This window comes from Bison bison, unplaced genomic scaffold, assembly GCF_000754665.1.
Source record: "Bison bison bison isolate TAMUID 2011002044 unplaced genomic scaffold, Bison_UMD1.0 scf7180017864213, whole genome shotgun sequence".
Taxonomy (NCBI): domain Eukaryota; kingdom Metazoa; phylum Chordata; class Mammalia; order Artiodactyla; family Bovidae; genus Bison; species Bison bison.
In genome coordinates this window covers 3,180,847-3,208,497 of record NW_011494785.1, presented here as the reverse complement: position 1 = coordinate 3,208,497, position 27,651 = coordinate 3,180,847, and the positions used below count along the sequence as shown (strand labels likewise).

Genomic DNA, 27,651 nt, shown 5'->3' with positions numbered 1-27,651 from the left:
GGGGGGAGGGGCTGCTGCTGCCGCCGCTGCTAAGTTGCTTCAGTCATGTCCGACTCTGTGCGACCCCATGGACTGCAGCCCACCAGGCTCCTCCATCCATGGGATTTTCCAGGCAAGAGTACTGGAGTGGGGTGCCTTGCCTTCTCTGGCAGTGGACGGCAAATGGGGGGTATCTGGGGACCCTCCCTGGTGCTCTACACAGATTCTATGGGGAAGGGGGAAGAGGTGGGGATCTCTGAGGGGTGGAGAGCACCCACAGTGCAGACACTGGCTCTGATATGCGTCTTATAAGAGGGGCTGCTCCGAGGGGAGGCCCAGCCACTGGACTCTGGGGTGTGTGGAAGGGGTCCTCGAGGACAAGATCTCTCCCTGGAGAATTCTTGAAAATTCCCAGGGACTCTGTGTGCCACCGAATGCATGGGGCTGGGCTCTGCCGTGGGAGAAGGAAGACCAGGGGTCTGTCCCATGTCTATTGAGATAGTAGGGAGTCCGGGGGACAGATGCCAGAACCTCAAAGCTTGAACCTTTGAAACTGACCATCCCCTGCATAGGGAGGAGACTTGGCTGACTGAGTCCCTGGAGGCTGGGCCTTGTTCAGCCAGACCCCCCGGGCAGGGGTATTTTTAACTCAGAGCAGGAGGTCTGTGTGGGGAGCTGACTTTGGACTTTTGGCCTCCAGAGCTATGAGACAACAAATTTCTGTTGTCTGAAGCCACCCAATTTATGCTCCTTTGTCAAGGCTCCTCAGCAGCCCAAGACAGTAAGATACGGGGACAATTTTTCCTTATTTATATTTTTCAGTATTTTAAGATTATTAAAGTAGATACATCAGACTTTCATGATCAGGAAAAGCATACTTCTTCTTTAAAAAAAAACCCTCACTCAGCGAGTATCCTAAACACCCCACTGGATTTATCTCTGGGAATCGGAAGTGTCTACACCCACAGAGCATACTGATCACATCCACGTGACTTTATTGTTCTACTGTCTTCCTCTATACAACTTCACTATTCCAGGAAACACTTGCCCAGGAAGATAAAAGGTGCAAATAAAATGAGTTTATGGTTTGTTTCAGGAACTTTGCGTTTAAACATGTATCAGATTGTTCAACTTCTGAATAGATAGCATCACATGTCTCCTCTCCAAGACTCTTTGAAACCTTGCCTCAGTGTGTGCATCAAATCTTAACTGCTGCGCCAGGACCCTTCCCCATATTAAGCAATTTCATTTATCTTAGTGAAAGACCGAAAAGGCAGACACAGCCTATCTCTGCCTCTGCCTTTCCGAGATGCTTCCAAGACTGTATCTTTTGCCATGGTAACAAGGAAATCTAGCCCAGCCTCATCGGCAGGTTGATCTGGTGGCATTTGGGGCCTTCTACATCTCATGTATCCAAAATACTGCATTTATTGAGTGCCTTCTGTGTGCAGAGATGGAATCAAGCACTTTACATACAGACACCGTTTCAGGGCATCTGTGAAACACACCAATAAAAGATAAATTGAGGCACATTCAAAATCTGAGGTTGATTTGAACAAAATCTGAGGTTGATCTGAATCTAGGCGGCGTCCCATCGAGCAGTTGAAAAGGAGCTCTTAGAGACGTATAACATGAAAGATTTTTCCAGGCAGGAGGGACGGGGAACAAGCACATTATTCAGGCAAAAATGCAGGTTTGTCACTGCAGAGCTAACTTTTGTTTAGCTGGGGATTCACTGGAAGGACTGATGCTGAAGCTGAAGCTTCAATACTTTGCCCACCTGATGCAAAGAGCAGACTCATTGAAAAGACCCTGATGCTGGGAAAGACTGAAGGCGGGAGGAGAAGGGGGCGACAGAGGATGAGATGGCTGGCCGGCATCACCGACTCAATGGACAAGAGTTTGAGCAAATTTCGGGAGACGATAAAGGACAGGGAAGCCTGGCATGCTGCAGTCCATGGGGTCGCAGAAAGAGTCGAATACGACTTACTGATGAACAACAACAGCCTCAGACAGCACAGATGAGCTGCTCACAGCAGAGCTGCCCACGCTGCCCACACCCTAGCCCTCCAGGCCCAGTGAGACCATCTCACAAAGTGATATACACACTCCAGTATCTGGCTACTTTGGGCACCTGATGGTATTCTGCTCCCGGTTACCCGGAGAGTTGTCTCAAGTGGACAGACTCCTCTGCTCCTAGAGGACCTAGTCTGGGCAGTTTCCTGGGGCGGGGTCACTATGGAGACCATTCCCCAAGCACAGAGGCATCCTGCCCCCCACCCTGCTGTTCCCCACCCCACCCCAGGACTTGCGTCTCTCTGCCTCAGGCCTGGAGAACGTGAGTCATAAGAGGCAAATGGGCTTCAAACACAAAGAAGCAGTTATTAGAAGCCGTCACACTTCCCGCCAGGCCCCAGGGCCTCGAGCTATGGCTGGGAAGGCAGAGTGGACCCCGTGGGCTGAGGAGGCTGGGATACAAGCGAGGCTGAGCATCCTTCTCTCAGAGGCCGTGACGCTGCCCATGCCAACCTATGGACTGAGACTTTCATTCCTTCTCAGTAATAAATGCACACATTTGCTCTCAAGCAGGCAGAGTTTGCCCCTGAGTGGTCTTTGGAAAAGAAAAAAATCCACGCCAGAGTGATAACACAAAACAGCAAAGATGACTTGACTCACTCAGTGCTGGGGTAGCAGGGAGCGTGCTGGGGGCACTTACCCAGAAGAAGAAGTTAAAGATGAAGAGCAAATACTTCAGGTAGACGGTCAGCCAGTCATCCTGCTCCACTTTGTAGTGGGCCATGGCTGCTGGGCCTGCAAAGAAGACACATGCATGGCCAGGGCGTCCAGAGAGTCAGCCTCACCAGCCCAGAGCCAGGCTGCCCAGTGAGGCTCCTTTCAAGGGGCTCCCAAGCCTGTCTGACCGGGGGCTCTGAGGTTGCGGGTGTGCAACCCTGAGTAAAGAACAGAAAAACCCAGAGGCCACTGGACATACAATGGAGGTGACCCAGACAGAATTTTCTAGGCCTGTGGATCTTGGTTTGCTCCCTCTGACGTAGGTCTAACCTGTAAGTCTTCCCACCAACTTTGCACCTTCCTGCTGTATTCTTTTTAAACAGGCTTTTCTGGTGGCTCAGATGGTAAAGAATCCGCCTGCAGTGCAGACCTGGGTTTGATCCCTGAGTCGGAAAGGTCTCCCGGAGAAGGGAACAGCTACCCACTCGAGTATTCTAGCCTGGAGAATTCCATGGCTGTGCTGGGTCTTAGTGGTGATGTGTGGGATCTTTAGTTGTAACACGTGGGATCTTTAGCTGTGGCACGTGAGCTCTTGGTTGTGGTATGTAGGATCTAGTTCCCTGCCCAGGGATCGAACCTGGGCCCCCCACAATGGGAGTGCAGAGTCTAAGCCACTGGACCACCAGGGAAGTCTCCAGTCCTGTTGTGCTCTTACTCTCTGCCCTGTCTCAGCAGGGTTGCCAGACACAAGTGCGTGAATGCACACAACACACACACACTCAGTGCACCTGCTTTGCAGTGGAATCCTGCATGGTTTGAATAGGACCTTTGCACATGTAGGTGAGGCGTGAACCTCAAACCAGAGCACCGTGCTCGGAAAGGGCCTCAATGATCCCCAGCCCACCTTGCCTGCCCCCAGCACATCGACTTTCCAAAGAAGGAAATGGGTCAGCGGGCTGAGTGGCTTGGCAGGAGGAAGACAAGAGCTCTGGAGCCCAGCTCCTGGGTTCCAACCCTGATCTGTCACAGCCACGTGAGAATCTGGGTAGTTAGGGAACCTCTTGTCCTCCATGTCTTCATCTGGACAGGAGGAAATGATGACGATGCCTGCATGGCGGGATGTCTTGCAGACTCGACGGGATGGTCTCTGTGAGGGGCTGACCATAGTCCCCAGCATGGGGTAAATCTCGGTTGGCTATTTTGATTACCTGGGGCAGGGATTAAAATCAGGATGTCAGCCGTAGAACTCCTAGTCTTTGCCCCAGAGCCATGCTCCCTCCCCTAGCCCTGGTGGATGCCCACTGGTGGGCTCCTTGGGCACTGGCGTCAGTGAGATGAGAAAGTGAAGGGTCACTGTGCCCGGGGGTCTCATTTGCATCTAAGATCCAATAGCAGCCTCTGTGGTCTCTACTCGGGCTCCTCGTCTCCTGGGAACCCGTACACACACACGCTAACACTCAACATAGCTGCTCATTAAGGAATTGCCCCTTTAGGGGGACCTCTTTTATTCCAGACCCAGAGCAGCAAAGCCATCGTTCTGCCCACCTCTGTCTCCTTCTCCACAGTTCCCACCACTGTCCGATCAGGCTCTTCCCCTACCGCCTTGCCCACTCTTGGTGACTGGTACTGGTCCGACCCAGATTATTTCCTCCAGAGCCACTGCTCTGTGATTTATTTTGAGCTCAGGGGCTCCTGAGACAAGGCAAGAGGAAGAGAGAAAAGAAGAGGTGGATGTCTTATTTGGGATTTCTATTTGCAGACCTCAAATAAGGTAATTTAAGACTTTGTCTTCTCATTAAAAAAAGACAAAACCCATTTTCTTCCAATTTAGTCTGAGAGGTAGGGTGGCAGAAAAAATACAGAAGGAGAAAAAAGGAAGCCCTATAAAAAAGTGGCTGGAGTTGGCTAGGCGACTGACCCAGGAGCTATTACACAGTCATCATGCAGGTCACCAGGCGGGTCCCTAAGAAGGGACCCTCTGGGCCAGTGGGCTCGGCCTCTCCTGTCTGTATTCTCCTCTCCCTGCGTCTGGTCCTCCCCTCCCAGCCGGGGCCCACTGGATCCATGCACCAGAGCCTTCTCTTGACCCGCAAACCGAGGTATCAAGATACTCCGAAGGAAACTGTATTTAAGAGTTCAGGCAGGTGACAGGACTTAACTAGAATCACACATTGCTAATGGCAAAGTTTCAGCCACTAGGGGTAGAGAAGACAGAACCGCAAGGGTCTGTGGAATGTCAGGGTCAGTACAAACCTCTGGGCTCACTTAATCCAAACTTCTGCAGAAGAAATGAGGAAATTAACACACATCTGAGTTAAGTCACACATTTTAACATAACCTCTCTCAAGTCACATGGCTAATGGTTTCCTATCCTCCCTGTTGTGTGCTTCTTCCATGGGGCCCTACCATCTATGGGGCCCTCTGCTGGGGGTGGCAGAGGTCCCCAGAGAAGTATCAGAACCAGCTTGGAGCCAGATGCCTGGATGCGAAATCTAGCCTTGTCATTTCCTGGCTGTGTGACATGGGGCAAGTTACTTAACCTCTCTGTGCAGCTGACACTGAGCATTTATCACGTGCCAAGCCCAGGACTAAGTGCTTTACACACATGATCTCGTTCCAGCTACCCAACAGCCCTAAGAAGTAGTAGTTGTTGTTGTTCAGTCACTCAGTCGTGCCTGACTCTTTGCAACTCCATGGACTGCAGCACACCAGGCTTCCCTGTCCGGAACACCTCCTGGAATTTGCTTAAATTCATGTCTATTGAGTCGAAGATGCCAGATGGATGAGATGGTATGAAATAGAGTTACTCTCATTTTGCTAGATAAACAAACTGAGACTCCAACAGGTTAAATAACTCGTCCGAGTTACAGAGCAAATAAGTGGTAAAACCGGAACAGAACGAGGAGCTTCTGACTCAGCCCAAGCCCTTATCCACCATGCACTGCTGTTGGGACCAGAGCTGCCAGGGGAAGGGAGCTAGAAGGACCGAGGCTGCTGGCTTTCCTAACACTTCCCCCTCAGCCTTAGGACCAGAAGCCCCCATTTCAGTTGGGTACCTGGCCACCTGGAGTGGATGACACTTTCCAGCCCCCCGCCCTGCTGGGTAGTGCCAGGATTAACTGATGGCAGAGGGCACGGAAGCATAAGCAGTATATGCACCTTCTTAAAGTAACATTTTTGGGTGAACGTTTCCCGTGTGTTTGAGAAGGTAAACCCTGTCACCATGAGCTGCCATTGTTCTATAGCCATCAATTAGGTCAAACTTTCTAGTTGTGCTTTTTACAGCTTCAGTCTTACTGATTTTATGTCTGCTCGCTCTGCCGCTACTGCTGCTGCTAAGTCGCTTCAGTCGTGTTTGACTCTGTGCGACCCCATGGACTGTGGCCTACCACGCTCCTCCGTCCATGGGATTTTCCAGGCAAGAGTACTGGAGTGGGGTGCCATTGCCTTCTCCGCTGCTTGCTCTGCTGCTGCTGCTGCTGCTAAGTCGCTTCAGTAGTGTCTGACTCTGTGCGACCCCATAGACGGCAGCCCACCAGGCTTCCCCGTCCCTGGGATTCTCTAGGCAAGAACACTGGAGTGGGTTGCCATTTCCTTCTCCAATGCATGAAAGTGAAAAGTGAAAGTGAAGTCGCTCAGTTGTGTCCGACTCTGTGCGACCCCATGGATTGCAGCCTACCAGGCTCCTCCGTCCATGGGATTTTCCAGGCAAGAGTACTGGAGTGGGCTGCCATTGCCTTCTCTGCTGCTTGCTCTACTGACTCTTAAAAAAGGTATATCAGACTCTCACTAGGACCATGAACTTATATATCTGTCTTCAACTCTGTTTATTGTTTTCTTTGAAACATTTTTTATTAAAATATAATTGATTTACAATATTGTGTTAGTTTCAGGTGTATAGCCAAGTGATTCAACTATATATATAACAATACATAATATTTAATGATATTATATAATAATATATATACTAATCTGAAAAAGAATATATATACATATATATGTATCAGTTCAGTTCAGTTGCTCAGTTGTGTCTGACTCTTTGTGACCCCATGAACTGCAGCATGCCAGGCCTCCCTGTCCATCACCAACTCCCAGAGTTTGCTCAAACTCATGTCCATTGAGTTGGTGATGCCATCCAACCATCTCATCCTCTGTTGTCCCCTTCTCCTCCTGCTCTCAATCTTTCCCAGCATCAGGATCTTTTCAAATGAGTCAGCTCTTCGAATCAGGTGTTCAGCTTCAGCATCAGTCCTTCCAATGAACACCCAGGGCTGATCTCCTTTAGGATGGACTGGTTGGATCTCCTTGCAGTCCAAGGGACTCTCAAAAGTCTTCTCCAACACAATAGTTCAAAAGCATCAATTCTTTGGTGCTCAGCTTTCTTTATAGTCCAACTCTCACATCCATACATGACCACTGGAAAAACCATAGCCTTGACTAGATGGAACTTTGTTGGCAAAATAATGTCTCTGTTTTTTAATATGCTGTCTAGGTTATATATACATATATATTCTTTTTCTATACATATATATTCTTTTCCTATACATATATATTCTTTTTCAGATTATTTTCCATTATAGGTTATTGCAAGATATTGAGATAGTATATATATATATTTTTTTTCTTTTTCAGGTTATTTTCCATTAGAGTTTATTATAAGATATTGAGCATAGTTCTCTTGTATACAATATGTCCTTGTTGGTTAGCTCTGTTCATTTTTGCTTCATATATCTTGGCGTGTATATAGATTTGGTGTTGTGATATCATCCTGATGGATCAACCCCTTTATCATTAATAAATGCCACTCTTTATCTCTAGTAATCAGAAATATCCTAAAAGTAAGGCAAGGCATGTCTCTTTTCCCCTCTTCCTTCTTCTAGTAAGTTGGAATGCTGATGGAATGGCTGGAGCTCAAGCAGCCATTTTGAGCCATGAGCTGGAAACCATGAGTTGAAAAGAGTAGAGCAATCAGTTCAAAGAGCCCGGATCTCAGATGATTTTGGAGCTGCTACACCATCTGTGGGCTGTTCACCTCCAGACTTAGTTTATATGAGAGAACAAAAAAACTGATGGTTCTTTAAGGTATGTGTTTGAATATTCTATCACCCACAGCTAACTTCAGCCTGGTGTGGTGGATGGAGTGATAAGTACAAATGTCTGCCAGAGAATGCGAAGAGGGTTGCTGAGGATGGGCAGTAAGATGGGCTGTAATGCTGGGCACTGGTCACCAAACTCTTCTAACTGTATACTTCATCACTAAAATGTTTTCAGCATACCCCATAAATATGTATATTTATTTATAAATTTTATTCATGGATTGTTGTCAATCTATATAGTAAATACCATCAAAGCTTAATTTTGTTTTTTGTTTTAAAGATGAAAGTAATTAAGAATCCTAAGTAGATTGTCTGTCTGCACTTTGAGGCCCACTGGTATGGGCTGTAAATGGAGGGATGAGAGGTGTACAGGCAGGTAGGGGTCAGACCACAGGCAGCCAAGCCTTGGACTCACATCCTGAGAACTTCAGGAAAGTGCTCATCAAGGGGGTCCCTTGATGAGACCTGCATTTCAGAGAGAGTCCCAGGGCAGGGGCAGTACGGGGCTGGGGCTGCCTGAGTGCTTGGGGAGACCAGTTAAGCAGTTGGTACAGTTGAGGCTGTCCAAGAGAAAGAGAGCAGGGTCTGAACGGGCCAGGGGCAGCAGGCTGGAGAGCAGGGGGCAGACACTGAAGGCAGGTGCACATACAGCCAGGAAGCAGCGGAGGAAAGATCCTGGGAGGAGGAAGCGGCCTTGGGGAGACTGATTCACAAGGGACTGGCCGAAGGAGAACAGGGGAGCCAGGGGTGGGCCACGGGGCCACGTGCTGCTGAGACAGCCAGTCCCAAGAGCCTGGCAGGTCTCACCTTTGCCAGAGCAGCATCAGCGGAGGATGCTGAGGGCTAGGGATCAGTACTGGGGGCAGGGAGGGAGTGGAGACCCAAGGTAGGTATTTTCAAATAAGAAGGCGGGGGAAGCAGCTAGAAGGCTTAAGGTGGAGAAGCATTTCTGACTTTCTAAGAAAGGGTGATTTGCATGTTCATCTGACGGGAAAGACGTCACAGCCACCATTAAACCCTCCTGGCTAGTGACCAGGGATGGGGGGACGGGCTGAAGGCGGGTGGGTGGGCCCTAGTGGTTCTAGATGGGCCCAGCAGGCAGCCGGCTTAGAGTACTCTCCTCCCTGCCCTCCTTTCTCCCCGCTTTCTTCAGCCCTCCCCTGTGATTAAGACCATCTCCTCGGCAGTAATAGGGGTGGGGATGGGAATGGCGGGAGCAGCCCCCGGGGAGGAAAGCAAACCCCAGCTGCCTGATAGACCTTCTCCTGCCCCCTGCCCCCCTGCACCCCCAGTGACTGGAGGAGCTGGGCTTCGGATCATCTTCCAGAACCATTTCCCCCTGAGCTCCAAGGAATGTCTCGTGATTTCTCAGAAACAGACTCATCTTCTTAAGTGGGTTTCATTGGGTGGGCAGGAATCAATGGGAGGACGCTCCTCTAAGGGGTACGAGATAGACAGTGGTGGGGGAGGCAGGCGGGGCAGAGACCCCCCTACCCTCAGGGGATGATAGTCAACTGTGTCACAATATCTCAGAAAATCCTGTGGGTATGAGGAGGTGACCCTGCCTCCTTGACCCTCGCTCCTGGTGGCTCAGCCAGTAAAGAATCCGCCTGTCAGTACAGGAGACCTGGGTTCGATCCCTGGGTTGGGAAGATCCCCTGGAGAAGGGAAAGGCAACCCACTCCAGTATTCTTGCCTGGAGAATTCCATGGACAGAAGAGCCTGGCGGGCCCCAGTTCATGGAGTCACAAAGAGCCGGGCACGAATCAGCAAATGAACAACAACAACACAATAATACACTGTCTATAACACACTCTCTGCTCCCGGGGTCTCACCAACCCCTTATTCTCTGATGCTTTTGTAAGCCCTAGCTCAGGCTGGAGGTGCCCTGAGCCTCCATCTCTCAAGTGGAGAGATCCCATACTTGGGGTGTAGGGGAAGCTTGGTGATTCTAAAATAAAAACGAAGCCAGTATATTTGCTGTGGAAAAACCAGCTCCACCCTCTCCATCAGTTAAATAAGTGCCACTTTCCTGCTCTGGGTTCTTGCTCAACAAAGGGTCAGGCCTGCGTGATGGTCAAACAGTTGGAAAGGAAAAAACAGACTAAGTGGTTTAACGTGTAACCGAATACAGGCTTGGAATGAACCCTGGCTGCAGCCGCTGCGTGTGTGGGCTTTCTTCACCCTCTTCCCTCTCTGTTTCATTTCCACATGCCTGACCTAGTCCTGGTGGGTGGACCATCCCTCTGAAGGGGTCTGAGAAGTGGAGCTCCCGCAGGCCTCCAAGAGGGACAGCTGGTCAGAACACAGCATTCCTGACTTGGCCCCTTTGAGAACTGGGAAAGCTGAGCCCCTGGGTGGGCTGGGGGGTCACACTGTGGCCAAGGTCACACTGCAGATTAACGGCAGGACAGAGAGCTGGACTTCTGGCTCCATGGCCACCAAGAGGATTAGGATTGGCTGATATGCTTATCATCATCATTAACTTTTGCTAAATTGCTAATAGGTGCTTAGGGGCTTCCCAGATGGCGCAGAGGTAAAGAATCTGCCTGCCAGTGCAGGAGACATGGGTTCAACCCCTGGGTTGTGAAGATCCCCTGGAGAAGGGAATGGCTACCCACTCTCATATGCTTGCCTGGAGAATCCCATAGACAGAAGAGCCTGGTGGGCTACAGTCCACAGGGTCACAAAGAGTTGGACACGACTGAGTGACTAACAACAACAACAACACGTGGTAAGCACTGCACTGAGTGCCGTAGGCGCACTAACTGATTTAACACCGAAGACAGCCACGAGAGGGTTATCACCCCTTTTACTGGGGACGAAACTGAGGCACAGAGTGAGAAAGTGGAGAGGGATGTGAGAGTGGGAGCAGATGTTTACTGGTCTTTGGAAAATTCTAGTTTCGGCCTCTTGTAACTGCTTCCAGCTCGGTGGTCTCTAGCTGAAGCTGAATGGAGGGGTCTTCGCCAGGCATAGACCCCAGAAGGGGACTGCAGGAGGGGGTGGGGCCGATGTTCTCTGATCTTGGCAGGATCCTGGGTCAGGAGTGCCACCAAGACCCCAAATGCCTGGGGACCCTGCGGGGGACCAGGCCCCTCTCCCTGCTCTTCTATCTCCTAGACCTCAAGGCTGAGGACTGGCAGCTGTGAGTGCTACAGCAAGACTGCGGCTGGCCCGGGGGCTCTGAGTGACCACTGGCTTGTTCTGTTACATCATCGTGTTTACTGTGGGCAGGGAGGGATGCAGGTGACGCTTCTGGACCACACATAGGTTCAAATGCTACTTAGAGCGTCATGTGGATGGTGCCAGAGGTGAAACTTGAATTAAAATCCCAACACCAAGAACTCTTAGTCTTAATCCCCAGAGACACATATCTTCCTAAGTATGGGGCTATTTTTTTTTTCACTTCATGTGCAAGTACCAATGTGTGTTCAACGATTAGTTGGGGCTGCGCTCAAAACCTAAAGCAGGTGGTTTGTCTGCCTTCTGAGTCTCTGCAGCGATACATACACAGTCTTGGAGGTTCTGCCTGTAGGCGAGTATCACTCTCTGTTGTTTTACTGAGTCCTTCTTTAAAAAAAAAATCGTTGTCTGAACCCAGGAGATGAGGACTTCCCTAGCGCTTATGATAGGAATCAGTGAACAGGGAGGGCCTCCCTGGTGGCTCAGTGGTAAAGAATCTGCCTGCCAATGCAGGAGGCATGGGCTCGATCCCTGATGCAGGAAGATCCCACATGCCTCGGAGCAACTAAGCCCGTGAGCCACAACTACTGAGCCTGTGCTCTAGAACCCGGGAGCCACGACTACTGAGCCCATGTGCTACAATTACTGAAGCCTGAGCACCCTCGAGCCTGGACTCTGCAACAAGAGAAGCCACTGCAACGAGAAGCCCAAGCACCACAACCCACAACTAGAGGAAAGCCCTCGCAGGAGCAAAGATGCAGCACAGTCAAAAAAAAAAAAAAAGAGAATCATCGAACAAGCAAAAACAGCATTAGTCGGCGGATTAGAAGATGCTGGTGTGAATATCAGCTGTCACCTATGACTGTGTGACCCTGGGCAGGTCCTAGCCCTCTCGGGCCTCAGCTTCCTCATCTGTGGAATGGGGCTGATGCTGGTCCGGCTTTGTCTCCCTTGCAGGGTGGTCATGGGGATCACACGAGCGGAAGAGTTTACAAGAACTGTGTGTTATATGAGGACAACCTCAGTGCCATGCCAGGGTGAAGGGATTATTACAACCAACGCCCTAAGAGGAACAAGGTATGGGTAACCTGATAGAAAACATCAACCAGAGGCTGTGTATCTGACAGCTGGAAACACAGGCTCACGGCCTCTGCACCTAAGCCCGCTGCCCACTAGTGGGGTCACGTCAGTGGCCACAACAGGAGACCGTGTCCTCAGCTGACCGGGAAGAACGCACCTGCAGAAAATCAATACCTTCATCAACAGAGTTGATTGGTCCAGACATGACAGTCATTTAAAAGAAGGGAGCATAAATATCGATAATATTTAACTAAGGCTACTATTAGGATGAGCCTCAGGTCATGAAAGTCTATCAACTAACCTGCGGTGGAAGCAGGCAGGGTAAGAATGATAAAGAATTATACTCTCTATAGATTACAGGGAAATCGATTTGAGCTTATACATTGAAAGGCAACTGAGCTTTAAAGGGGATGTTTACTGAGGATTATACTAGAAATAGTATGGTTGATACCAGTAAAGAGCTCCTTAGGTCTCTATCAACCATGTTTAATATGAACCTATAAAATACATATTTGGACATTATTTTTCATAGACTTTCCCTTCTTATCTTTCATCAGCATCTCTATATCTAAGCTCTCTTTCACCCAAATATGTTTCTATGAGCAATTTTTGTACAATCTCCTGCTGGATGGGTTGGTCTCAGTTTTCATTTGAAAGGCTTCCAAACTCTGACATGGGTCAACTGAAATTTTCCAGTTTGTAAGGACATTCTGCTTAAAAGTGTAGCCAAAAACCCATTTTTTCCTATACTTTTTAATACCCTTCTCTTAAAAGGTAGATATAGTTGAACGTTATCACTCATTTGTATTTTAGTATGAATTTGCTAAATCAGATGATTTCCTGTTTTACCAAATTTTAAAGTTGAAGTTCGATAAATATATAGTAAAGTGTAGAGATCTTAAGTGTATAGCTTGATGATCTTTTTCAAAGTGAATAGATTCATTTTAAGGCTATATATTTCCCTCTGAGTACTGTGTTGGCTGCTTTCTGCACATTTTAATTTGTCATATTTTCACTATACATTTCAAAGTATTTTCTAATCTCCACTGCCATTTCTTTTCTGATCCAGGATTATTCAAGTGTTGCTTGATTTTTCAAACATTTGGAGAATGTTTTAGTTGTGATTTTCTTGCCGATTTCTGGCTTGACTCCACTGTGGCTTGAGAATATGCTCTGTATCATCTTAGTCCTTTGCAATTTGTTGAGACTTGCTTTATGGCCCAGAAAAATCATTTCCTTTAGTGAATGTTCCATGTGTGTTGAAAAGAGTGTGTACTTCTCAGTTTTGTTAATTTCGTTTTTAAAACATATATTTCTACTGAAAAAGAAGTGGGGAAAGGGCAAGGGTTTTGGTGAACTTTAAGCACCTCATCTCCATTCTCAACACAGGAAGATGCTGTGAAAGGAACACCCTCTGTGAGGTGGAAGAAGGGGCTCCAAGGCAGGGCTGCAGCCTGGGGGGCCTATGGATGGGGTTCCATGGGACAGCGTGGCAAGGCCTCTGTCATCAAAGTAGGGCTAATGAGGTCATTAAGCACAGAAAGGGATGGCTATCACCCCTACTGATTCCCTCCATAACCCTTCTGTCCCTCTGCAGGATGTAAGAAGGACTAGCCTTGGCATCTAGAGACCTGGGTTCTGCTCCCATTTCTGTTTCTAACTCGCTCTGTGTCTGTGGGCCTTGATTAGGTGGAGTTAGTGGTAAAGTACCCACCTGCCAATGCAAGAGACATAAGAGATGCAGGTTGGATCCCTGGGTCAGGAAGACTCCCTGGAGAAGGAAATGGCAACCCACTCCAGTATTCTTGCCTGGAAAATCCCATGGACGGAAGAGCCTGTCGGGCCACAGTCCATGGGGTCGCAGAGAGTCAGACACGACTGAAGCAACTTAGCACATAAAACTGCAATGACTCTGTATCCCTTACTGAGGTGGGTAAGGCTGCGTCTCTAGTCTAGGACTTCCTGCTGGCATGTAATTTCTGCCTCACCTGAGGCTCCGTGTGTATGATCGTGTGCTTACACATAACAAGGGCCAATATTACTGATCCCGTACCACCTGTCAGGAATGGTCCCAAGCCCTTTGGAAGTGTCCCCTCTTTTAATTCTCACAGTAACCCCATGAGTAGGCATAGGCATTACTCCACGTGACAGAAGAAGAAAGGGAGAGAGACGGGACAGATTCTGCCCCGGCCAGTCTGTCAGTAAGCAGGGAGTAGAATTCAGAGTCACGCGGTCTGGCTTCAAAGTGGACTCTCCTCGGGGGCCCATATGTTCCAGTTTGCCCACCCAAGGCCAGTTTCTTCAGACAGTCCTGGTTCACACCTACTGCCTTGACATGAAGATTGGCAGTACTCTTTTCACTTAAAAAAAATATCCCAACGTGGGTGTTCAGTCCTGGCTCTTCACCCCTATCTTACATCATGTGTCAACAACGTTCAACATTCCTCGAGTCCCCGACTCTTTCTGGCCCATCCCCTCCACACGCTGTAGATTTCTCCAGCCCACAGGCTCTGACATCCAGACTCACCAACGCCACAGAGAAGCATAAGGCATTTCCCGCAACCACAGCACTGGCTAAGATTTGAGCTAAGTCTGTATCCTGAACATGCTCCTGGCACCCAATGCATCACTGGGTGGGGAGTGAATGGATGGACGAACATACGCACCAAAGAGCCACGTGAAAGTCTGTACCTGCGAGAGTTACAGAACTATGTCTCACAAGTTCCCCAGGATATCTGGGTCAAAGGTGATGAAAAGAGAGAAGCAAAACTTACGTTATCCTTTGTGCGCCCTGATGCACACAAGTGTGGAAGGCATTTTGCACAGATGGTTCAGCACCAGCCCGGCACCTCCCGCCAGGCCTCCCGGGACATCCCGCCCGAGCCACCGGGTGCTTCCTCCCTCCTCTCTAGGCCACCCTCTCCTTTCCCTCATCTTTCAACGCCAGCCCCAGCTGAGAAACACAGTCCCAGATCCACGGTGCATCAAAATAGAAAACCTTTCTGAAAATAATCCAAACGCAGCACGAAGGGGACCAGGGACCGGGACATACCCCCAGGGGGAGATACCTGGACATACAGGTGCCCCCTAGAGGAGGCCGGCCTCAGATGAAACCACAGGTGTTGAAAATAGACGTAAATCAGCTCCTCTCCGACCCCCACGTGCCCTCTTTTCCCTGCGCTGGCTTCAGCCCTTAGGGATGGCTCCCCAGCGAGGCTAGGAAAGCCCACAGCCCTGAGAGCTGCCCCAGGGGGCTCTCAGGCTGACAAACCCTCTGGCTTCCCCACCTCCTACTGCAGGAGGCCCAGTATCACGGCAGTGGTGGCTGAGCTGTTAGAGGTGCGCTGAGCTGGGAAGTAGCTCATTAAATAAACAAATACCAGCTCTGAGGGAGGCAGGTCATCCTGCTCTGTTCCAGAAACAGAAGCTTTCCTAGTCACGGAGATGAGCTGTTTTAGGGCCCAGAGAAACCATCTCCAGCCCCAGCACCTCTTCCAGAGTCTGGCCAGCAGTCCGAATCGCAGCCCCCTCTGGCTTTGGCCCTCGGCAGGGCCAGGCCTTCAACGGTCTTGACGGTTCAGCGAAGCCGGTGCCATCACGTCTATTTCATAAACGAGGAGGCTGAGGCTTCCCTCCACACACCCAGGAACCAGGTCCTGGGGTCAGGGACACCAAAGTCCCGGCCCCTTGGGTCTGGGTTTTCCGCAGGCTTTGAGGGGAGGGGAGGAGTTGCCTCCATGCAGAGTTCACTGCCCTGTTCAGGCTTGGCCCCCGGAGCCCGGACACACCTCCTGAGAAGCCTCGCACAGCGATGATGGAGGCTCACAGGGGGCCTTTGAGGGTGGGTTCAGGATCTGTAGGGCAAGCAGCAGCAGAAGCAGAAGTCCCCAGAGCCCAGGCTGTGAGGCTCTGCAGAGGGGAGTCATGGGGGTGGGATACAGCCAGGCATCTGGCCCCCTACCCCCTCCACTCACCCCAAAGTCACTTCTAGTTGCCAAAGCCAGAGGCAGTGTCTCAAACCCATCCTTCTTCAGCTCTGCTGCCTTTGAAACCACCCATCTCACCTTCCCCTGGAAGCTCACTCTCTGCTGCTGAGTTCAGGGCTCCTCTGTCTCCTGACCCCTCTCCTGGCTCTCCTTAACCCACCTGCCACGAACCCACTCCTTCTGTACCTCTCACTGCTCACATCCTGCCACAGACCCACCCACACCTCTGGCTGCAGTGGGCTTCTCACTGCTCCTGTATCTGCTTTCCCGTCTGAGAGGAACTCATTAATCTATGAATTCATGGAACCTCACTGTGTGATGCGCCAGGTGCTGGGATGAAAGACGAGAGGTGACTGAGACAGCCCCGACCTCGCAGAGACCACAGCTGGGGAGTCAGACACATGGGCATCACTTCCACACCATGCACAAGGCTCAGACAGAAACGTGTGCACGGGGCCAAGGAGGGAGCCCCGGAAGAGTGCTCAGGATGAGCGGGAATTTAGCAGAGAAGGTGCAAAGCAGGTCTATGCCAGGCTCAAAACTGGCATTTATTCTGAAAGCATGGGGACACCACTGGACCTTCTGACTCAGGGGATGACAGGATTAGAGTCACTACTTAGGAGGTTAAATTAAGTAAATCCAAATGGTTAAGCAAGTTATAAAGCAGAGCCTGGGGTTGGGGATGAGTATTCACTTAAGCAAATTCTCAAAATCACCCATGGGCCCGGGTATGTGTTTTGTTGACTTCTGGTGGCTCTGTAAGGTCACGATAGAGACTGTGGTATTAGGAAGGCCAGTTCAGTCCAGTCGCTCAGTCATGTCCAACTCTTTGCAACCCCATGAACTGCAGCATGCCAGGCTTCCCTGTCTATCACCAGCTCCTGGAGCTTACTCTAACTCACGTCCATTAAATTGGTGATGCCATCCAACCATCTGATCCTCTGTCGTCCGCTTCTCTTCCCGCCTTCAATCTTTCCCAGCATCAGGGTCTTTTCCAGTGAGTCAGTTCTTTGCATCAGGTGGCCAAAAGATTGGAGTTTCAGCTTCAGCTTGAGTCCTTCCAATGAACATTAGGACTGATTTCCTTTAGGATTGACTGGTTGATCTCCTTGCAGTCCAAGAGACTCTCAAGAATCTTTTCCAACACCACAGTTCAAAAGCGTCATTTCTTGGGGGCTCAGCTTTCTTTATGGTCCAACTCTCATATCCAAGGGCTGGCCATCTCAGCCACCATCGGTCCCAGGCAGCAGCCTAGGCTGCCCACCCGCACGGGTGGACCAAGCCAGGGGAGCAGAGGAGGCTGGTGGTGAGACGTGGGACCCTGAATCCACCAGGGAAAATCATTGCTGCTCCGAACTAACACCACAGGGTTTTAACTCTGATGCACTGGGTCTCAAATGCACCTTTAAAGAACAAAGCATTGCCATCAAATGTACTTACTGCTCCCACTAAAACCAGCTTAATTATAGTGAAGAATACAGTCTATAATTTTTCCCACACTCACAGATGGATCTATATTATAATTTTCCTGATCTTCTTGAATGAATGGATTGCACTTTCCACCTAGAAAGAGCTGCTCTTTTCATCATCCACATGGAGGCTTGTGTGTGAGGCCTTGTTGGGGGTAGGGAGCTGCTTGGTCATCATCCCCAGGGAAGGCAGGCGCTCAGCATGAGGGGATTTGGGTGGGAGAGCGTGTGCCCTGGACCCCAGGCGAGGAACAGGCACTGAGGGTGGTCTTCCCTTCCCGTGATTCCCAAAGAGAATGATGCTCGGAATGGCTAATGGACATGGCATGGTGTTACAGAGGCACTGCAGACAGGGGAGGGCCCAGGTGTCCGGGTGTCTAATTTGGGGCAGCCCTCCCTACCTGCCAGCACCTTGGGTAGGTCACTGCCCTCTGTGTACCTCAGTCTCTTTATCTGCATAGGAGGACGCTGCTGTTCTAGCAGGACATTCTTTTAGGTCAATTTTCCTGTAGAACCTCAACATATGAAACAGATAAAGTATGGCTTCTCTGGCAGAGGGGGTGTGTTAAGCCTCTTCCCCACATTCAAGTTCACTTGATCCCTGTCTCCCCTCCCCTACACACCCTAAAGCGGGAAGCACAGAGAAACCCACTCTAGCTCTGTCTGAGGCCAAGATGCAGGCGTGAGCCTCTTTATTCTCTAATGGTACCATCACCTGGCACTAGGGATTGTGGGTTCGCATCCCACCTGGGTTGCACTGAGATTCGTTTTGGAGAAGGAAATGGCAACCCACTCCAGTATTCTTGCCTGGAGAATCCCATGGACGGAGGAGCCTGGTGGGTGACAGTCCGTGGGGTGGCAGAGTCAGACACGACTGAGCAACTAAAGAACAACAGCAGCAGCAACACGGCACTGTCCACGGTCGATGAGCCAGGGGAGAGCCAGGGGTCTGCATTCCAGGAGTCTGCATCATAGGCCCAGGAGATATTTTTCGAACTGAAAGGGACCTCCATGATCATCTGAGAAGCCCGTCATCTGATAGATGGTTTGGGTTGTGCTGAGATTCCCTGGTGGCTCAGACAGGAAAGAATCTGCCTGCAATGCAGGAGACCTCGGTTCTCTCTCTGGGTGGGGAGGATCCCCTGGAGAAGGGAATGGCAGCCCTCTCCAGTATTCTTTCCTGGAGAATCCCATGGACCGAGGACCCTGGGGGCTACAGTCCATGGGGTCGTAAAGGTCGGACATGACGAGCGACTATAATTTCACTTTCAGCTCGTGTGGTCCTCCTTGGCCTCAGCCCCATCCTGCTTTTTCTTTCATTTTTTATTGTGGCAAAATACACACAACATAAAATCTACTGCTGTCACCACCTCAGGCCACCTGCACAGACAAGGGGAGTAATAAAGCCAAGGGGTGAGCAATTCTCATGATAACTACAAGGTCGGCATTCTTAGGACACCCAACCCCACAGACAAGCAGTCACTCAAGGACATACAGCTCAGTCTAAATACAAATCCACCTCCTCGCCCACTCCCCACCTGCTCCCCCATCTCCCAGAGCCTGGCAGGTCATCCTGCCCATCTCCTGGTGCCTGCCTCCCTAGAATACGTCCTAGTTTGGGTCTGGCCAGGCCAGTTCATGAGCCCAGCTATTCTCCGGTTTCAGCATCAGGCTTCTCTGATATCTGCTCAGCTTTTAGCTGCTGATGACAGCACCTCTGCCCAGGAGGCCTCTGGCCAGTGGAGCCTTGCTCTATGCCTTCGGTGGGGGCCTGGGGACCTCAGGCCAGGAGGACTGGCCTCTTCCCTCTCCCCACAGCAGCTCCCAGCACGTCTGACTCGCACTGTCCCGACCTTGGACTCAGCCGGGAGACTGCGCCTGGGCTGGGTCTTAGGAAGCTGCACTGGGACCTCAGGAGTCCGGGGCCATGGTGACCAGGGCCAGGCAAAAAGGCTGACCGCCACACACAGGCCCAGAGGAGGCGGTGGCCAGAGACGCCAGCTGGTCAGCTCTGGTCCAGCTCCTCTGGCACAGGGTAGGCTGGGAGCATCTGAAGCAGGTCTTCCCACAAGTCTGCCACCCACCCATCCACCCATCAGTGGTCCAGCCGACATCTGGGTGCTAGCGCCTTGGAGAACTCACAGACGGTCAGAAGGGCTGGGTGAATGTGGCCCCGAGAGTGGAGGGAAAACCCCACACCCACAGTCTCCCAGTGATCCAGGCAGAAGTGGGGAACACTGGGTCCACGAGCTCCCAAGCTTGGATTCGAGGCTTAGACTGGAGCTGGAGGAACTCGGGGTGGCGCTGTTCTTGGAGGCTGGGGTGGGGGGAGGTGTTTCCTCCATTGTGGGTATTGAGCAGGGAAGGGGTGTAAGATACACTCATAGCCTAGAGGGTGCAGGAGGCATTCGGGTCCCCCGGCAACAATGGTCCCAGCTCTCAGACTCAACAAGGACTTGCCACCGGGCTTGACTCGGGGACCCAAATCTTCAGACAGAGATGCCCCCACAGCACTGCTCCCACCCCCCTTGCCCCCAGTGTGGTTCTCTGATGTTTGGCTTGGGCTGTCACATACACATCATCCTGACCAGCGGTGTGACCTTGGGTAGGTCATCTAAGTACCTAAGCCAGTGTCCCCCTCCATCCTGTAAGGGCGAGAGAGTGAGGACCCCCGAGAGAGTGACTATGAAGACCAGGCAGTGTGGCTAGCATGCAGCCTGCCCCCACCCCATTCCCATCACACCAGCAGCAGCAGTGCCTCCGTTGAGGGAACCATGGTGGTCTGGACGCTCTGTGGCTCTAAGGGACCAGTCAGACTGCAGGAGGGATGCTGGGGGTGGGGGGGTGACTCAGAGCCCTTCAGTATCAGGCACAGGACGTCATGCTGATGGACATTCACAACCCCACCCTCCCACCCCCCGGCCACGTGAGAAAAGGTACAGAACACTCCTTTCCAGGCACCAGGAAATTAAAAAAAAAAAAAAGCCCCGAATGACACAATAACTCATCTCCGTTCCCAAAGAGGAGGATTGGTGCAATTCCTCATTTGGTTTCAAAATAGGGCCTGCACTGTGTCTGGTACAGGACACTGGCCTGGCAGTAAGGCTTTGGAAGACCATTTCTTCCAAGGAGTTAGATATATAACTTGGAGGCCCCTGAATTTGTGGGGAAAAATGTTGCCATTTACCTGTGGGGGTCCCATAAGTTTCAGCACACCCGCAAAGGGGTTTATGACTTTCCTCTGCAACAGGCTAAGGTGCCTGTTTTGGGTGGGTACAGACAAGACCTGGAGTGTGAACTCATGCAGGAAGGGCCTGTCTTAGATACAGGCTCAGAGACCCCAGGGAAGCAGCAGAGGCCGAGCTGGGGAAGAAGCCAGGCGTTCCGGGTCTCCAGACCTCCCCCTGTTTCAGCTCGCTCTCTGCCACAGCACAGTGACTGTGGATCCGTACATGTGTGTATGCAAGGCGGTGAGAGAGGACACTCATGCATCCGATTCTAAACTCCAATATTCATTTTGGGACTCGGATGTAAATCTGCTAGGTATTAAGTCCAGGAGATGATGTAATTTATTGAAGAGCGTTTGGAAGCTGCTAAGCTCCCTGATAAATAAATCATGTTTCTTCATCCCCAGGTCTGTGAAAATGCATCTTCTAGGGACTTTCATCATCCCCCATCTTGCCCCCCCGACCAAAGTATTAGAATCTCCCCTGCAGGAGAGCCAAGCATACAGAAACCTGTCTCTTTGGAGATGCTCGATCTTTCCGGGCCAAGAAATAGCACACTCGTGTGGCAACTAGCCAGCAACCCCTGTACTGTCACCCTAATTCTTTCCAAAAGAGCTTTAGTTTCATGAGTTACAGAGGGAGGATGTTATAGAAACGGACTTGGTATCAGAATACCCTAGCTATTGCCCACATTGGCTCCCGATGTAATCGGTGCCAATTACATCATCACCAGGAGCATCATTATCCATTGTCCCCAAGGTTTGGAAAGCTGTCTGCAGATCCCAGGTCCAGAAGATGGAGAAATCACTTAGAAATCGCTTCATCCCCATATTGGCCAGGGAAACCATTTCTCTATTCTCACCAGGTAAGACTGGGAAGAGCTGGGACACAAACCTGTATTTCTGGTCTTCAGTCCTGGTTTGGGAGTGGTGGGGGGGCGATGCTGTAGACTCACAGGGCTGCCCCCACGGTCATGATCCCTAGACTCTCATTGCCTCTGGCTGTAACCAAGCCCACTAACACCAGGACGTCAGAAGCTAGGGAGGGTCTAGTACTTTGGAGATGTGAACATTCTAAAATGATGCCTCATTACTGCTGATGCTGATGATACATAAAATCTGCCTACAAGTCTGGCTATTAATTTTCTAAATGAGGAAGGAAGAATGGAAGGACCCAGCCAGCTCCGCGGGGAGCAACTGCATTCCTGATAACCCAGATGGAGTCTTTCTTTCTGGTCGCCCATGCGCCTCTGATCCTTGAATTCTTTCTAAGATGGCACGTCAGAGATGCAAGCCTTCGGAGGGAGCAGGCTCACCCTTCCAAGGACACCCAGGACACTGGGCAAGGCTTGGGAGAACTGGGAAGGAAATAACTGGTTTCCATGTCCACAGGCTCACCAGCTTAGATTTACTGAAATGCTGCATACCGCCTGATTGTGGGTGAGCTTTCCCTCCACCCCTACCAATGCTGAGGCCAGACATCCTGGGACTGGGGGAAGCCTTGAACTTTGTGCCTCAGAATCCACAGCTGTAAAATGGAGATAACTGCACCGTGATGATGGTAGATGACATAGGCTAAGCCCTCACATGGGCTTCCCAGGGGGCTCAGTGGTAAAGACCCCACCTGTCAATGCAGCAGAGATGGGTTCCATTCCTGGGTCAGGAAGGTCCCCTGGAGGAGGAAATGGCAACCCACTCCAGTATTCTTGCCCAGAGAATTCCATGGACAGACAAGCCTGGCAGGCCACAGGGTTGCAAGGAGTCAGACATGACTTAGTGACTGAGCATGCATGCACACCTCACACGGTGCTTGGCACGCAGCAGGACATCAATAGGTTCAAGTCCCTGTGACGTTCTGGTCAGCGTGCCATGTGCTACATCACTGGAGGGCCAGCAACTGGTTGAAGTACCCTGGGTGGGAGTGGTCTGTCTGCACTTGAGGGATGCCAAGAAAACAGAATTCACACTCGGTCATGACGTGAAGGTCAGCAACACAGCTTTCCGACTCCCCAGGCATGTACAATGTTTGTTTCAATGATTTCAAGGTTGTTTACAAGTGTGCTTAAATCTTTGCATTTACCAAATGTGCACCTTCCAAAAGGTGTACTAAAAGACAATCATACACACAGTCATGAAAAATAGAGCCCAAAGCTAATATTGATATTCATGGTAACATTGATTAAGGATAACATTATTGTTGGGACTTCCCTGGTGGTACAGACTCAGCTCTTTCAATGCAGGGGATGACGGTTAGAGCAATGGTCAGGAATCTAAGATTCTACATGCCATGTGCTACAACGAAAAATTAAAAAAAAAAATTTTTAAGGGATAACATTATTGCTGTCGATGGTGGTGTTGTTCTAGTCCCAAGATCTGCTTCCTGCAACTCATATCACTTCCTAGGGCCCTGTGCTTAGTCGCCCAGTTGTGTCAGACTCTTTGCGACCCCATGGACTGTAGCCCACCAGGCTCCTCTGTCCGTGGAATTTCCCAGGCAAGAATAGTGGAGTGGGTTGCTATTTCCTTCTCCAGGGGATCTTCCTGACCCAGGGATCAAACTAGTGTCTCTGAACTAGTGTCTCCTGGGGCCTTGGTTGCGTATAAAGCAATGATTACAGTTACGTGCAGCCTTGGAAGAGTCTTCCAGGCCTCGCTGTTCCACCCCTCTCCACCTAACCATCTATGACATTTGCCTGCAAACAAGAAGCTTTAGGTTTGAAAGGCCAAGGCTAAGAGAGACAGTGGTCTCTGACTTGAGGTGCATCAGAATCCCTTGGAGGGCTTGTTAAAATGCAGTTTACTATCCCCGCCCAAGAGTTCTTGAGCTGGCAGGTCAGGAGGGCCGGAATGCTGCATCTCTATCCAGCTGGAGGAGGCCGAGATCTCCTTTGAGAACTGCTGCCTCAGGGCAGTGCTTTTCAACCTGAGTTGCACTGAACCTTGGGATCTCAGAGCGGGGACGCCCTGGGTGCGCTGAGCTGTCCACGGTCTCAGCCTGGGGCTCACTGTTAGTGCCCAGCACTCTGTCTTTGCACAGGACCAGTTGAAACATTTCAGGCTTTGTGGGCCTCTGGCCTCGGCTGTATATTCTTTGTTTTGTTTGTTTTGGCCCTTTAAACAGGTAAAAATCACCCTCAGCTTGCTGGTCATCCAAAAACGGTGTGCAAAGCCCTGGAGGACAGCCAGTTATGCAACTATTAAATCTAATGATGGAAACAGCGACTCACAATCAGCATTAATCACACAGTAAATGAAAACCAAGGAAGAAGGCAGACTGAGTCAAAGGAACGGAAGGTACCCTGTAAACGCGGCTTCTCCCGCTCACCTTTCCCTTCTCATCCTCACTGTTTCCGCTAACACAGTGTTCCTTCTCCATTAAAGAGGGGGCAGGCTTCCTTTCAGCCTCCTCCTCCGGCTCACGGTGCCACTACCTGCTTCCTACAATGTGCTTGGAACTTTCCAGTCACTGAAAAGCCCTCAGTGATCTGCTCAGAGCTGCCAGCAAGTGCTAATTGCTTTCTGAGCATTTATTTCTCTCCCTGTGCTTCTAGTCCGAGCTTCCTGTTTCACCCTCCCTCCCCACAGGGAGAGAGGAGTTTTTCTTCTGGAATGAAACTCCTGGCTTCCTTAAGCCTCTGTGTATGCCAAACACACCCCAAATGTGGAGCCACGCGGCACCTGCACACGGCCCCTCCTCTCCTCCCCTCTCTCCAGCCCTGAGGACACTGGGTCCCTGGTCATCAGGCCACTCCCTCCCTTGTCCCAACTTATCTGCTCAGCTTTGGCCAGAAAACAGCCATGCCTGGAGCAGCTGGGGAGCTTCTCTGAATGGGCCTCAGAGCTCCTAGAGGCTTTTTGCTTTCTGATCCGTTCCAGATCCCAGATGAAATGGACAACACCCACCTCTGCTCCTTTCCTGGTCTTTTCTTCCGAGCCTTTAAAATGCACGAGAACCTGTGGGTGAATGACCTAAGCTGACTTTCAAAAAATGTAAATGATTTCAAGTAGAAGGGTGGAGGCCTAGAAAGGAAACGGCAGCCTCCAGCATTTTCCAAAGATATAAGCCTTGAATGGGGATCTGAGGACACTTGACCGGCCCAGTCTTTTAAGGGATTTGTTGTTGTTGCTCAGTTGCTAAGTCGGGTCTGATTCTCTGTGACCCCATGGACTGCAGCACGCCAGGCTCCTCTGTCCTCCACTATCTCCTGGAGTTTGTTCAAATTCATGTCCATTGAGTCGGTGATGCTACCTAACCATCTCATCTTCTGCCGCCCCCTTCTCCTCTTGCCTTAAAGGATTGATTCTGCCCTAACTGGGCCACTATCCAAAAATGTGACCCACAGGAGGGTCCTCCTGGGCTTCCTGGAGGAAGCTGAACAGAAACATGTACAGCTTCACAAGGCCCCACCCCTGGTTTTAATGCTCAGCCATTTCATCTGGGAATTCTTAATCATTTATCTTTGAACTTGTATTTGGTACATGGAGTCCCACAGGATGGTGGGCACGTTGGGGAGATACACATAGTATACGTGCCCACTGGTCCTTGCCGCCACGTCTGACCTGGCATTTCTGGTGTCCCGTGAGCACAGAATCCCAGGGCATTCTTGCTGCGTGGGGTTCAGAGAGCCTCAGAACAAGTACAATAGCCCCCTGCATACAGAGGAGTTTGGTCCTGTGTGTGCGTTTGTTAAGTCCAATTTTCTGGTAAGTCCAATAACGTTAGCCTAGGTACCCAACTTGGAGAAGGCAATGGCACCCCACTCCAGTACTCTTGCCTGGCAAATCCCATGGACGGAGAAGCCTGGTAGGCTGCAGTCCATGGGGTTGCTAGGAGTCAGACACGACTGAGTGACTTCACTTTCACTTTTCACTTTCATGCATTGGAGAAGGAAATGGCAACCCACTCCAGTGTTCTTGCCTAGAGAATCCCAGGGATGGGGGAGCCTGGTGGGCTGCTGTCTATGGGGTCGCACAGAGTCGGACACGACTGAAGCAACTGAGCAGCAGCAGCAGGTATCCAACAAAAGGCTATATAGTACTGTACTGTAATAGGTTTTATAATAGTCTTCATACAAATAACGCATTAAAAAACACAAAAATAAAGAACCATTTTAAGTCTTACAGTACAGTACCTTGAAAATTACAGCAGTACTAGCTATATCGCCGCTGGTTTTACACTTGCTTCCAGACATCCTGGGCTCGAAATAAAGACACTGTACCACTGTCCTCTGCGTACCACTGTACCAAGAACACAAGTACACACCCATTTGTAGAGGATGCTCTCACATGACAGTGTACTCCAGGCACAGGAACTAACTTACATGATCGGACGTGTGAACGCACGTTTGCATCTTTGAAAGTTCATAATGTGAAGGTTCATACGTAGGGGGCTTATTGCAGAGGTAAGGGGTTACGTCGATGACATAGCAGCCCCTGAGGCCAAGCTCCCTGCTGGCCAGGAACCAGAGCTTGGTTCAAAGCTGACAGAAAGCCGTGCATTCTGAGAAATCCAACAACCAAAGGACCCTGAGATGGCCCGTCCTTTCCGATTTCTGCTACTTCCTGCATTAGACACCCACTTTCACAGCAGATGATGACATGGGAGAAAAGCAAAGACCGTCAAGCGTCAAGCGTAGAAATTTCTTTTCCAGCCTTCCTTTATTATTACTAAGCCAAAAGTGGAGTGTGTTGATAGAATGTGTGTGTGTCAAGAAGTGAAATAAAAACAGTTTGAATCAGTTTCGTGCCCTGTTTCTACTGTCCTAATAATAATAAAATACCTGTGCACACATGGGGTTTGAGATAAGAATCGTATCACTTTGATGACTCAACATACAAGTTAAAGGGCTATCTACTTACATTGAAAACTGGCGCTGTCCAATGTAAAGGTATTACCAACTCAGTGGACACGAATTAGAGCAAACTCCAGGAGATGGTGAAGGACGGGGAAGCCTGGCGTGCTGCAGGTCCACAGGGTCACACGGAGTCAGACACGACTGAGCGACTGAACAGCAGTGTAAAAGTGAATGGTGCGATTCACGCAGATCATTCACAATTTCGACTTTACTTACAATGTCATTAAAAGGCAAGTTAAAAACAAAACAAAACCCCGTCATGACAAGTCGAGAAAGGGGGCATGGAAGAAAGGGAAAGGCTTTATATTTTAGTGCCTTTACTGGCCCTTTTTTCCCGATTTTTGAACTAAGGTCCCGGATGAGAGTTTGAGACACGGTCTCAGGCTGATGAGTCCTTCCTAAAATATTCACCCAGTGAATATGTACCGAACTCCTCCTGTCTGCCCAGCTGTGTGCTGGCTGCCAGGAGCAGAAAGTCAATACTGTGAATGCAATTTCCATCCTCTCGTGGTGGGGCGCAATAGCATTCTGCAACCAGGTTTTGGGCCATCATTTTCCGAATGTGAGAACTCTCATAGATGTCTCTGAAGGGGGCTTCTAAGAGAGAAATCTCTTTCCAATATTACAAGAAACTTGGGCCTTCACCTATCCAATATACTTCAGAGATCAGCTACCACCCTCCTCGATAAACCAGAAGAGGTGATGCTTTTTTATTAAACTTTTGCAATCGGTTCCAGACCTCAAACAAACCAACACACACAGCTCACTCCTGCCCTTTGTTCTTTCCTCTTCTGAGTCTTTTATTTTTATTAATTTATTTTAAAAGATTTTTTAAAATGTGGATCAGTTTTAAAGTCTTTATTTAATCTGTTACAATATTGCTTCTGTTTTACGTTTTGGATTTTGGGCCCCAAGACATGTGGGGTCTTAGTTCCCTGACTACGGATTGAATCCGCATCCCCTACGCTGCACCACCTGGTATGTCCCCCTTCTGAGCCTTTTAAACACAACAGAATTTGTCAGTAAATGACATAAGCTGAT

The 27,651-nt window shown here is 50.1% G+C and overlaps 1 protein-coding gene across 4 annotated transcripts in view; it reads right to left on the bottom strand.

The window, feature by feature from the left end:
* Positions 1 to 27,651, bottom strand: part of TSPAN11 (tetraspanin 11) — a 62,761-nt gene that overhangs the window by 32,955 nt on the left and 2,155 nt on the right. For 2 of the 4 annotated variants that reach the window (XM_010845002.1, XM_010844998.1), the window contains exon 2: positions 2,696 to 2,790. In XM_010845002.1, coding sequence (XP_010843304.1) covers positions 2,696 to 2,779 — 84 coding nt within the window. In that variant the 5' untranslated portion in view covers positions 2,780 to 2,790. Of the gene's footprint in view, positions 1 to 2,695; positions 2,791 to 24,658; positions 24,718 to 26,614; positions 26,668 to 27,651 lie in introns of those variants that run through there. The other 2 variants (XM_010845001.1, XM_010845000.1) reach the window with 2 other exon arrangements.